Source organism: Carassius carassius, chromosome 46 (assembly GCF_963082965.1).
Source record: "Carassius carassius chromosome 46, fCarCar2.1, whole genome shotgun sequence".
NCBI classification, from domain to species: domain Eukaryota; kingdom Metazoa; phylum Chordata; class Actinopteri; order Cypriniformes; family Cyprinidae; genus Carassius; species Carassius carassius.
Genome location: NC_081800.1, coordinates 11,510,623 through 11,523,523, shown reverse-complemented (window position 1 = coordinate 11,523,523; position 12,901 = coordinate 11,510,623). Strand labels below are relative to the sequence as shown.

The following is a 12,901-nucleotide window of genomic DNA, read 5'->3' as shown; positions in this document are numbered from 1 at the left end:
TGAATGAAAGTGTGCTCATGTCTGTGAGAAATGCAGATGGGGTTAACAGGGCCGTATATGAAAGAGGAAGACTGTAGGAACCATACTGGCCTTGGTTCCTGTTTGAAACTGCGCCTCTGAGAGGTTCAGAGCGGGAAATGTGTGTGTGTGTGTGTGTGTGTGTGATGAGTATCAGTATCCTGGTGTTCAGCCCACTGAGCCCCTGTGTGGGGCTGGTGAAGTGCTAAACCCTCTTCTTCCTTTCTGAGCAACTGTTTCAGCTCCATTTCTCGCTGTGCTTATTTATGGTCTTGGTGGAATCCACAGAGGTTTTTTTCTTTTTTTTTTCTTGGCATTTTCTGTGGTGATTTTTGCGAGAAGAAACTGCGGAAGAGATTGAAATATATTAAAATGTGTTGAAGCCCATTTTTTTTTTGAAAAACATTTTTCTTCTGTAATGTGACATATTTCCAGTGTTGCTATTGCTAACTAAATAAATATAAATGAAAGCTAAATAGAAATATTAAAAACACAAGAATGAATAAAATGAAAATATAAAAAGAAAATCGAATTCAAAATCAATACTATATATATAAAATCAAATTTAATTATAAATAGTATGTATTATCGTTTGTTGTTTTAGAGGAAGAGCAGGTTATTACATTTTAATAAATTACAGACAATTGATGATTTATTATTGCTACACAATTGGGTTAAAGGTAATAAGACTAACATGCATTAAGAAAGTAAATAGGGTCAGTTCTGATTCCATCTTGACTTTACTCTGCACTGAGTGCTATATTTTTACTGCTAGGAACAATTGCTCTAAATGAAAGTTTATTGTGTTTAAATGTGATTACATGGATTGTTTTTAACATTCATGATGTCCTCTGCCCATTTTCTCTGCCTCAGACAGTAGTAAAAAGAAGAAGTGCTAGTACAGATTAAAAGAAGAACACAATTGGCACAAAAAATCCTTTAAAAAATCCCACATTCTTCAATGACCTCCTCACTATTGGATATCTGTTATTTGGCCCAAAAAGTACAAAAAGGCAATAGTAGCTAAAGTTTCAGAAGATCATTTTCACAAGATTCATTTCAATGATAAGACCTTCCTGGGAATAAATGGAAACTTTTTAGAGAAATTCTTCATTTAAAGTCAGTGAATTGAAAATCCACCCTATATTATTAGTTTCAAAAGCTGTATCAATGACATTCACTGATTTTTCAGGGGCAAACATGGACAATGTTAACCAGCAAATCTTCAACCTCTTTGTGCACTTTTAATGATTTACATATTTACTGTCCATAAACACTTCCACAGAAAACTGTCCATATTTCTCTCTCTCTCAGAACGTGCCCTATACATACACAGTGGACAATGCCATTTTTTTATCTCATAACTTGCCAGAAGTGCATAGCAGATGTTTAGAGAATTGCTTTAGAGTGTCTAGTAAATTCTCGTGGGAATTTAACTTCCTCTTTTTGCTGTCTAGAGTAACAGTAACTTAGCCCTATACCTTTCTTTACTTTCAGTTATGCACATACCTCACACACACACATACACACACACACACACACACACACCAGGTGCTTAGTGCACGGCAGGTGTGGACAAGCATGACCGGCCTGGAGAGGTAGAAATGTAAAAATCAAAGAACTTCAGGCTTGGGACTTATTCTTACAGAGTCTATTTAACATCATACACGTATTATCGCTGTCTTCACTCATATTTATTACTGATGGATTCATGGCAACTGATCACTGCCAGAAGCTTTTCACTTCTTAAGTCAGAGTCAGACTAAAGCTAATAGTATTTCACAATATTTTCAATCTGTTTGTAAAGAGAATTATTGCAGTACAAAGAGTACAGTTATTGAAACATATATGTAGCAAATAATGTCATTGCTGATTCCAAAGATGTTTAACTTTAGATTTAACTATAAACAGTTCAAATTCTACTGATCAGTGCAGGGGCGTCGGACTGGGGGGAAAACCAGTACTGATTACGAGGGCTCCAAAGGAAGAGAGGCCCTTGAAAAGTCTGGAATATATATTTTCAAGGGGTGAGGGGCCCATTAGGACTGCCTATGCATAGGGCCCGGGATCTTGTGAAGCGCCCCTGGATCAGTGTGTTATATTAGTACTAATATCAGATGGTGTTTTATGAGTTTGATCATTTCGAACATCTATTGTCTAGCCTATTGCACACAAAGAGCAATAATTTTGCAATATCTTTGTACAGCAGACAGTTGGGAGTTTTGTGGAAATTTTGCTCTTATGTTGCGATGAACGTAGGCTACTGTTTTTCATACATCAACACACCTTTACAGAGAGTCTCATTTGATTTGAACTGACACAACTTGAGAACTGATTTTGAACTGATTTGCCCTTTTCTTCCAGAGCATATTTATGTCATAACAAATCGCTATTCTTTCACATTGTGTCACAACATCATTCGGCTACATTTCAATGTTTAGGGCCACAGTGAGGTCAGTGATGATTCCTTTTACTTTCAGTTTTTGATGTACCGACTGAACAACATTCATGCAAGCAAGCAATCTGTGTATTTATTTGGCAAGCGTTCTAACTATGAGGTCTTACATTTTGAAATGAAATGTTCCAATGCCTAGTTAACACAAGAAGCTATGTAACCTTGATATCTGCCGGCTTTTAGAGTAATTTATCTTCATTGTTAAATGATGTCTATTTTCTCCTCCAGCTCTCCCATCTTCAGTAGTGCTTGTTGAAACAAATTTTACAAAGGTCTTAAATCAGGCAAAGACATCCATAAAGGTTTAAATTGGTTTATCCCTTTACTTTTATATTTCTTTGCTTTTTTGTATGCTCTCATTGACAATTATCTAAAATTTTCTATCTCAATTATTTCTAATTTGTCTCAATTGACTAATACAACCATTAATATGAGGATTAATGGACTGTAAACATTTTAACACAGCACACACAATAGATTATTCAAGTCTTTCTTGATAAAAACTTGAGTCTTGGTAACATTTAGTAGTAATGATGGGCGTATTAAACCTGCTTTAGGCTATTTAGGCTTCATAGTGAAGATGTTTTTGTGCTGTCTCATGTCAATTGCTTACTTTTAGCTGGGCTAAAGGTGACTGTATTCTAACTGGTTGAGATAATGGGTTTGAATGCCTCAGGCCCTCTGGTCCTTGTAAAACAGGGATTTTTTTTTTCTGTTTTAACCACTGAGATACAATTTACTTGCCTGTTTTTATAGCCGTCCCTCACATGGTCCCTTGATAGTCTTGCAGCATCCCTCTGCCACCCCAACAACTCACTCTTGGCTGGTTCATATCCCAGCTCTCCCCTCCTCAGCTTGCCAAATATGCATGTTACCATATCTGATTACACATACGTGTGAACTTGTGAAAGACTACTTAGGATCATTGTCCTGTTTGTTTAGTTAGTAAATACAAAGTACGATGCTCCATAATCTACCATGTACTACAGTTAGGATGAGAATATTTAATTAGAAAAGTTTAGTGTTTTATATCAGCTTCATGACCCGCCATAGTGAGCAAGGAGATACTTGTAATGCTAGAAAGACAGTAGCACCTATACAGAGCAACAATGGTTTTAAGCTTCATCTAATAAACTGGTCATAAAGAGCACACGTGATAGCAACAGCTAGAACGTGTTTTTTTTAAGTCTCAAAATTCACCAGATTTTCATATTGGGATTATTTTATGAAAATAAAGGTTGTTTTTATAGAATGAAAAGAAGAGTACAGTAGGTGAAAATTGATGACGAAGGCAGAGCCGCACAGTGCTTCTGGCTTATCGGTTTTTAAAAAGGAGGTGTCCAGAAGGTTACCAAGGTATAACTGGCTTGTGACAACCAAGGAATGTTGCTTTTTGATTCATTGATCTTGGCTCTTCCTGTCATTGTGATGCAGAGTTCACCAAGCACTGAATTGTTCACCTACTAGTAGGGAATGTAAACTTGGATTAGATGGGTTAGTTTAACCCTACACACAAAAATAATAGTTCTTTATTGGCATCTATGGTTTCATGGAGAATGTTTAATATCTATGAAAACTCGTCATCCCACAAAAGATTCTTCAAAGTGAAACGTTTTTTTTAAAAAACATTCTTTGCAAACTTAAAATGGTTTTACTTCAGATAAGCCATTACTGTGAAAACCCCCTTTCAGAACCTTCATTTTTCAGGAGTGTACTGATGTTTGTTTTGTTGCATTAGAAAAAACAGGTTTAAACATTTGGTGCTTGCAAGTTGCACTTGGCCGAGGAGCCGAATGAGAATCCCCTCTATAACTAATTATATCAGCTTTGACCTTGGAGAACTGCTACAACTATCTCATCAGAAAACAGTTGGAGTTTTCTAATTAACTCATTTGATTTGATTTGTATAAAAATCTTAATTAAAATGTAACTAAGAATGAATGTCCACCTCCAAATCTAACTGTTAGTGGGGTGTAAGGAGATCAAATGAAATTATAGGAGTTCGCCACCAAATTGTAACAAAAATATAACACAGTTACGAATTGTCATGGTTGTTAATCATATGAGGAGCGGCCAAACGAGCGTCACAAGGTGTGGAGAACCTGGTGCTAATAACTTATAACCTGCACGTTCTGACATGCAGACAGAAGAGTGTCAGTCAATAACTGAGAAAATTAAAGCATGGAATTGAGACAAAATAAAACAGATTTTTCAGAATTAAGAGAACAGAAGTATCACTGCTCAAAAAGAGGGAAACAATGACATGTGTAATAACAAATCAATTGGAAGATTTATCTACACAGCCTCTGGGTGTGTTCTTTGATATTGTCAGTCTTGATATTATGCTGCTCCAGGACACAAATACCATCTAACAGAGAACTCATATTTGACACAGAGTTAATTTATTACATCAGCCTGAATCGGTGTAAAGCTTGACTGCCTTTGATAAAGGCAAACACTTTTCGGATGTCTGCCGACAGAAAAATGAATATGTTTCTTGGACCTACTAGCAGTAGTAGCCAAAATTCCTCAATTTATTGCTACAAATCTGGCTGTTAATTATGTTCTGTATCCTACCACAAATATATGAATTTTATTAGTGTTTGTTTGTACTGTTTTAATTATTTATACAGTAAGCAAATGGTTTGATTAAAAATGTCTTAAGTAGTGGCTTATTTTGTTTTTTAAATATATTAATCTATTAGTGAACAAAGTACAAAAAACACATACCGTATCCCGGGATTAATAAAAACCATTGCCAAAGAAATTTATCAAAGGTTTAATAAACAGAAGATCAATAAAGAGCATCAATGTGGAATGTCGTCTTTGTCCCAAACAAAAACACACAAACAATCACACAACTGAATAAGATTAGTGAATTATAATTATTAAAGTTGAAACATTATATGAGTTTGTGAACATTACATTTATTTACTGATTAATTACAGACAAAGAGGATAACTCTGATCACAATGACCTCAGTTAACTGAAACAATCCATACTGGCTTTGGCGCGCTCCATCTCATGAAGGAAGTTATAGAACTGAGGTAAAGTCAGCTCTAATGTGGAGAGATACAAAGATACAAACAAAATTGCACTAAATGTAATGAAAACGTTTAGTCAAGTAGATTATGTTACAATTTAAGACAATGGATTTGAAATAAACTTACCCATGTACACATTTTCGGTCTTGTTTCCTTTTCTGATCACCAGTTTCAGCTGGGAAAAGAACAAAAAAGTTGAACGAATAATGAGCCTGTGTATCTGTCTTATAACTGCAACACTGCCTAAAGCAGACAGATGTTATAGATCAAGAGTTTGACCACCAAGAACTGCTTCTGCAAATACAACCTTTGAAGATTAACATATATCAACATACTATCAAACATTAGTCAAATATTCCCCACCATGGGTATATGACTAGCATTATATGCCAGAGGAGCCATGAAAATGCATTTTCTTCAAGTCAGATTGCAGTCAATTGGAATCGTAATTGGAAACTGACAATATTTATATTTTAGCTGGGATAAAAGGAGATGGTAGGAACTTTTAAGATATAAAGGAGGCATATGATGACATAATTATTTACTTTGACACTTACCTGCCATCAAGAAAGTGCATTTTCTTTTAAGACAACAGCACACCAAAGAGACAATCAATCCCTTAGACTTGAGTGTTTTGCTAGAGTGCACTGATTCAGATGCAACAAAGTATGCTTCTGATCATGCGGTCTCTCATGATTCTGGTGCGGTTAGTGCATGTGCTAAGGTTCTCATTAAGTTGGCAAGAATCTCCCTCTCTATAATTTCCTGCCTCATCTCTCATTTTTGATATAAATAAGACTTCTGGCTCTGTGTTACAAGAGTCTAAATGTACTTAGATACAAAGCAGCTTTACAGTGGGAAACAGGGAAAACTTGTGCTGATAATGCAAGAGGACAATAGAAAAGAGTCAGTTTATCAGTTAAAGTCAGTTTATTTTTGATTCAGTTATGTCATCGTTCAGCTCAGTTCAGTTCTCTTCCAAAAGTGTCTCAATTGTGTCTCCTGGCATCATACATAAATGGTACAGAGAAAAACTGAAAGACAGACAAACTCTAGCACAGAAACAAGGGTCTCATTGCTAGAAGACGCATGACAAATAAAAACAATGTGTGTTCAATTGGCTGTTCATTTGGAAAAGTATCAAACATGTTTTATCCTCTGCTTTGAAAAAAATCATAGTCTGAAGCCAAATAAAATGTTTTTCCTGTTATATCCTATTCAATTTTTTATGAAATCTGTTAAATCCGACTGTCCAAAATTTGCAGACTGGAACTGACTTTTTTTTCTGCAAAAGTTGTATAGTGCAAACCAACCTTAAAATTGAATTCAGAATCATTTAAGGGGTAAATCTATTTTAAATTTAGACAGTCTCTTGATGAATGTTTGCACTGACTTTAAAAATAAATAAACACAGGTTTACCTGTAGAAAAATGTTTCCGGTCTTTTGCAGCTCACTTGTACCAACGGTAACTGCAAAGAATTATGCATTTAAATTACACACATAATTAATCACATTATTTATATTCTTATTTGCACTGTAGGTAATATATATTTACATACACATATGTTAATACATTGCTTACCACCAAATTTCCACTCCATGTCAACAAGTTGGTTGACCATTAGTGTCTGTCCCACAGCCAGTCTGGACAAAACAGGGTAGTGGATTCTCCACTGAAATAAAAGAAGATGTAGATATGCTGAGTCTTGTAGTCATGCCCATCTACAAAAACATGCATTAATGTGTATCAGTCACTCCTCTCTTCCTTCTATACTAATGTCTCCACTGCTTCAATGACATACTATCATAACAAAATTGACAATTCATCTAACTCTCGCATGCACATTTTCCTCGCTTCTTTGTCCTCCTCCTCCCCATCAACTCTAACAGCTAATGACTTTGCCACATTCTTCATTGATAAAATTAAAACTATCAGTGCACAATTTCCCACACCACACTGTCAAGCACATCTTACCAGCAAACATACACTTGTTCACAATCCTTCTCTTCACTCTCTGAGGCAGAAGTCTCAAAACTCATCCTTTCTAATCATCCTACTACTTGCCTGCTTGATCATTATCTATCTCATCTCCGTCAAGCCATTTCTTCTGCAGTTGTACCTGCACTCACTCACATGATTAACACGTCCCTTCAGACTGGCGTTTTTCTCTCAGCATTTAGACAGGCTCGTATAACTCCACTACTTAAGAAACCCACCCTCAACCCATCCCTTTTAGAGAACTACAGACCGGTTTCCCTTCTTCCTTTCATTCCAAAAACACTTGAACCAGCTGTGTTCAACCAATTCTCTGCCTTTTTCACACAGAGCAACCTCCTCGACAGAAACCAGTCTGGTTTCAGAAGTGGACATTCAACTGAGACTGCCTTGCTCTCAGTTGTTGAAGCCCTAAGACTGGCGGATTTCAAATCTTCAGTACTTGCTGGATCTGTCCACTGCTTTTGACACGGTTAACCACCAGATTCTTCTATCAACCCTGTGTTTTGAGTCTTACCTCTCGGATAGGTTCCTTCAAGGGATCTTGGAGGAGTGAGGAGTCCAATTCGCAACATCTAACTACTGGGGTGTCTCAGGGCTCAGTTCTTGGATCACTTCTCTTCTCTGTCTACATGGCATCATTTGGTTCCATCATTCGGCATTGAATGAAGGTATTCATTTTCATACCATTGCTATGCTGATCACACTCAGCTCTACCTTACATTCCATCCTGATGATCCGATGAACGCTGCTCACATATCAGCTTGTCTAACAGAATTTTTTTGCTGGATGAAAGTCCATCACCTTCAACTCAACCTTGCCAAAACAGAACTGCTTATGGTTCCATCAGACCCATCGTTTCATCACAATTTCACCATCCAGTTAGGCACATCAATCATAAAAAACAGCCAGAAACATTGGAGTTATTATTGATGATCATCTGACTTTTTCAAATTACATAGTTAAAACTGTCTGGTCCTGCAGATTTGCTTTATTCAACATCAAGAAGATCAGGCCCTTTCTTTCGGAACATGCTGCACAACTCCTTGTTCAAGCTCTTGTTCTGTCCAGGCTGGACTATTGCAATGATCTCTTGGCAGGTCTTCCAGCCAGTTCTATCAAACCTTTACAATTAATCCAGAACGCGGCAGCAAGATAAATTTTTAATGAGCCAAAAAATAATGCATGTGACACCTCTGTTTATCAATTTGCACTGGCTACCAATAGCTGCTTGCATAAAATGTAAGGCATAATGTTTTCCTACAAAACCAGCACTGGCTCTGCACCCCTTTACCTAAATTCATTACTTTAGACTTATGTGCCCTTTAGAAGCTTGCATTCTGCAAGTGAATATCGCTTTATCGTGTATCCCAAAGAGGCAAAAAAAATCTTTCAAAAACTTTCACAGACTTTTAAATTAAATGTTCCCTCCTGGTGGAATGACCTGCCCAACTCAGCCCTTAGCCATCTTCAAGAATCAGCTAAAAACACATCTCCTCCATCTTTATTTGACCCTCTAACTCTAGCACTCTCTATTCTAATTCTTTTCTTAAAAAAAAATAATAAAAATAAATAAATAAATCCTGCTCCTTTTAGACTTGCACACTATTAATTTACTGTTTGTTTTCTTAAAAAAACACTAGATTCTCTAATCTTTTTGTATTTTTTTAAAAATTAATTTATTATACAATTAACAAAGGCAAAAAAGGCCTGTAACACTAGCTTACACTATTCTTTTTCTATTCCATTTGTTTTCCTTTTATTTATTATATAATAAAAAAACAACAGCAAAAAAACCTTGCTACGTGTACTGTGTTTAACTAAATGTAATTGTAAAAATGTAAATGTAAAAACATGGAAACAACTAAAACACTAAAATGTCTATATTAAGACAAACCTGGTCAGAGAAATGACTGGCCTTGTCCTCATTTAATCCTGTAATTAAGCAGGATCACAATGTTAAATACAGACTCAAGACAAATATATTTTAATGGGTAGAGATGATCTGAGTGAAGAAAGGTGATACCTAATGAGAGCAAGTCTGCCTTCACCTGTTCAGCTGTTAGGTTTCTTTTTAAAGCACCTGAAAAGGGAGAAAGACATTTACATTGCTTCAATATGCTCATTATACCTCTATCCCAAAGCCTAATGAACTAAGTAGACAGCATTCTAAATAATATGGTACCTTGATAATGTACCAATTGGTAACACTAAATAGGGTTGTGACAATACATTAATAACGCCTTGAATTTGGCTAAAATTAAATTTTGAATTTAAGTTTCCTACCTTTTGAAAGAGTCTTTACATCGAGAGTGCACTTATGCTGCCTACGTAGGCACCTCACTAGGTTTTGAAATACAGTAGACTATACGTTTTTTACATCTCTGTCTGATTTCTCTGATACCTATTATTACACCACCCCTTATTTCCCCACCATTTTGTCCCATCAGTATGATAAGTAATTTGACATGTTCCTCTTCATTTTAATGTCTAAAAGCACAGGCAGCAGGATAGTCATTGCATGCAAATGTAGCAGCATACCATGCATACTGATTGTTAGGGTCGGCCAGTCTACATGTGACATTAGGTCCAGATTCCCCAGGGCAATTTGCTACAAGGGCTATTTGCATATGTTAGGATCCTCTAGACGCATAATGCAGCAATTTGGTGTAAAATAAACTGAACAATCACTCACTGAGATTAGGATCATAGCGTGTTTAGATCAGTGCTGGGGTCAGGCTAAACGTCTACATTTGATGTTATCACCAGGGGAAGGGGACTGCATTATTCATTTGTGGAATTTCAGATAAAGGTGCTCGATTTGTTCAAGATGGGGGTCCTGAAGGTTTTACCGTGAGGTAGGATGAGGACACTCTTCATCAGAGCCCTCAGTGGTCCTGCACTCATCCCATTCTCTCCAGCAAACTCTGTCAACTGACGCAAGAACCGCTCTGACTGATGAGGGAGAAGCACAATATGTAACATTTACTTGTGTGTAAATCCTGTTGAATACATATTTTCACAATATAAGTTATCACAATGAACATTCACATAATATATCTTTCTTTCCCTGTCCTAATTCAGACAAGACAGCTTACCCAGAAGAACGCAATATTATAGATATAGGATTCATATTTTAGCTGGAAGCATTGGTTTAAAGTTAAAAATTTCTTAAGGATGCAATTGTTTCTTACAAACACACAGCTTTTCCCTTCACAAGACATTAATTGATAGACTGGGGTCAAATGGATTACTTATGAATCATTCTGACGGCAGAGGATCCATTGGCAAGCAAGTGATGTAATGCTAAATTTATCCAAATCTATTCTGATGAAGAAACAAACTCATCTATATCTTAAATGGCCTGAGAGTGAGTACATTTTCAGTTTTGTATGAACCATGCCTTCAACTTTTTGTTTTTCTTTTGGTTCATGTATTTGTGGACACTTTTATTCAAAGAGTCTTGTACTTGTACTGAGACTTGTACTGCATTCAAGGTACATATTTTATATTTTCTTGCATTTCCTGGCAATGATTTAAAACACAGAAATGGCTTTCCAGAAAAGTAATCTGGGAGCGCAGACTCACCTCTTTGGGTTCTAGAAGGAACTGGTATAAGATCTCTGTCAGTCTCACAAACTGCTGCAATGGGAGGTAAAAAGTAAAACTGATTGACTGGCATTGAATGAAGGTAGCATATGTGCACTATCTAGCGAAGAAACATGCAGACATCAGCATTATAAAGTTTGCATACAACTACTCATTCTTTATTATTACTATTTACATATTTTATAATAACAGCCCACAAAATTATGAATAAAACAAATGGAAGTACAGAAAAATTAATAATTTAAAATAAACGTTAAAAAAAGCTCCCTTATAAATTTTAGGTTCTACAAATTTCCACCAAACAACTTTGAGGGGCATCTCGTGATGCATTTAAACAGTATTGAATAAGTTACCAGAGATTCAAGGGTCTTGTTAGCTTCACGTCCTGAGTTTTTCATCCATTAAAATTTTTAAATATTAGTTTTGCAATACATAAATACATACAATTCAATACATTAAACTGTTTATTTTTTTTTTAGCAAAATAATCAAGCATTAAAGCATGAAGCCTTTAGATAAAAAGGATTAAAAAATCATGACAAACATAAATTCAGTCAAGTGTGTTCACACTTATATATATATATATGTACAAAAGTACAAACGTGCCTATGATAAGATTCATTAAATGTATTATATTTATATATTTATTTAAAAAGCTGCTTCCTTAAACATTCACTGCAAACCAGTAAGAGTATTTTAAATCAATTTCCTGTTGGAGATGCAAGGCTGAAACAAGAAAACTTTTATATAAAGGAAAAAATGCATGATACAATTTTATGACACATCAAAATACACTAAATATACGTTTTACGCCTGAAATCCTTTACATTACAACAGGAGCCTAGCTCAGTGTGCTAATGCTAAGCGTTGTGGTAATCTCACGTGACTAAAGCGACACAACAGGCGACTTTCTTCTGAAGGCAAGACGATCATCAGACCCGTTTATTTACATCGAATTCACTTATACGCTAAAACTGTTGATCACAAAAACACTAAACTCATTCATTAGTATCATAATTCCCACTTTCCGTTCGCAGCATACTAAATTCATACCTGTTCACTGAACTTATTCAGATTCTGAAAGTCAGTGCAGACATGGTCGGGTAATGTATCATTCGTGAAATGCAACTGCAACATTGTTTCTTTGCAGCTCTGCTGTTGCTACTGAACTGTCAAATCTGCTTCCACACTTCCGCTGCCAGCGAGGCCAACGATTTCACCATCCGCACTTTCGTCAGTCAGAGCCCTGCACACATGTGATCACGAGATTTTGTAGTGCAGTGATAATCTGGATTTTTGTATGCTTTATTTAAAACTATCATAGAAGATAAGATACTTAAATATTATTTTCTTTGCAAAAAAGTAGATGATTAATTCCGTTTTATTCATGCTAGTTACATCAAATATGCACCGAAAAACTTCAATGAAATTAACTCTTAAATAGGCAGAAATATAAAAATACCTTGAAAATTTATGTTAATTCCCAAAACCTCACGAGTCAAATACTGAATGTTTTCTTCAAAACTTTGCTTATATTTGTACAATTTTAATCTACCACTTATATGTAAACAACATATAAAACATAACAACATTACTTTGGCAAATCTTACTGCAATGCACATTTTTTACAGAGACAAATATTTGTATCATAAATTGGGCACACTTATTGTCGGTCGCTCCCTCATGCAGTAAAATGTCTGAGTGTGACAATATGTATATATATATATATATATATATATATATATATATATATATATATATATATATATATATATATAA

General features: G+C 35.6%; 1 protein-coding gene across 1 annotated transcript; it reads right to left on the bottom strand.

Moving 5' to 3' along the window:
- Positions 1-5,236: 5,236 nt before the first annotated feature.
- LOC132129410 (COMM domain-containing protein 7-like) lies at positions 5,237-12,346 on the bottom strand. Its single transcript, XM_059540987.1, has 9 exons — positions 12,176-12,346; positions 11,103-11,156; positions 10,367-10,469; positions 9,541-9,597; positions 9,412-9,449; positions 7,101-7,191; positions 6,938-6,987; positions 5,644-5,692; positions 5,237-5,532 (listed from the first exon to the last, which is right to left on the bottom strand). The coding sequence occupies exons 1-9, from the start codon at positions 12,257-12,259 to the stop codon at positions 5,456-5,458; spliced, it is 603 nt and encodes a 200-aa protein (XP_059396970.1). The 5' UTR covers positions 12,260-12,346; the 3' UTR covers positions 5,237-5,455.
- Positions 12,347-12,901: the final 555 nt, after the last annotated feature.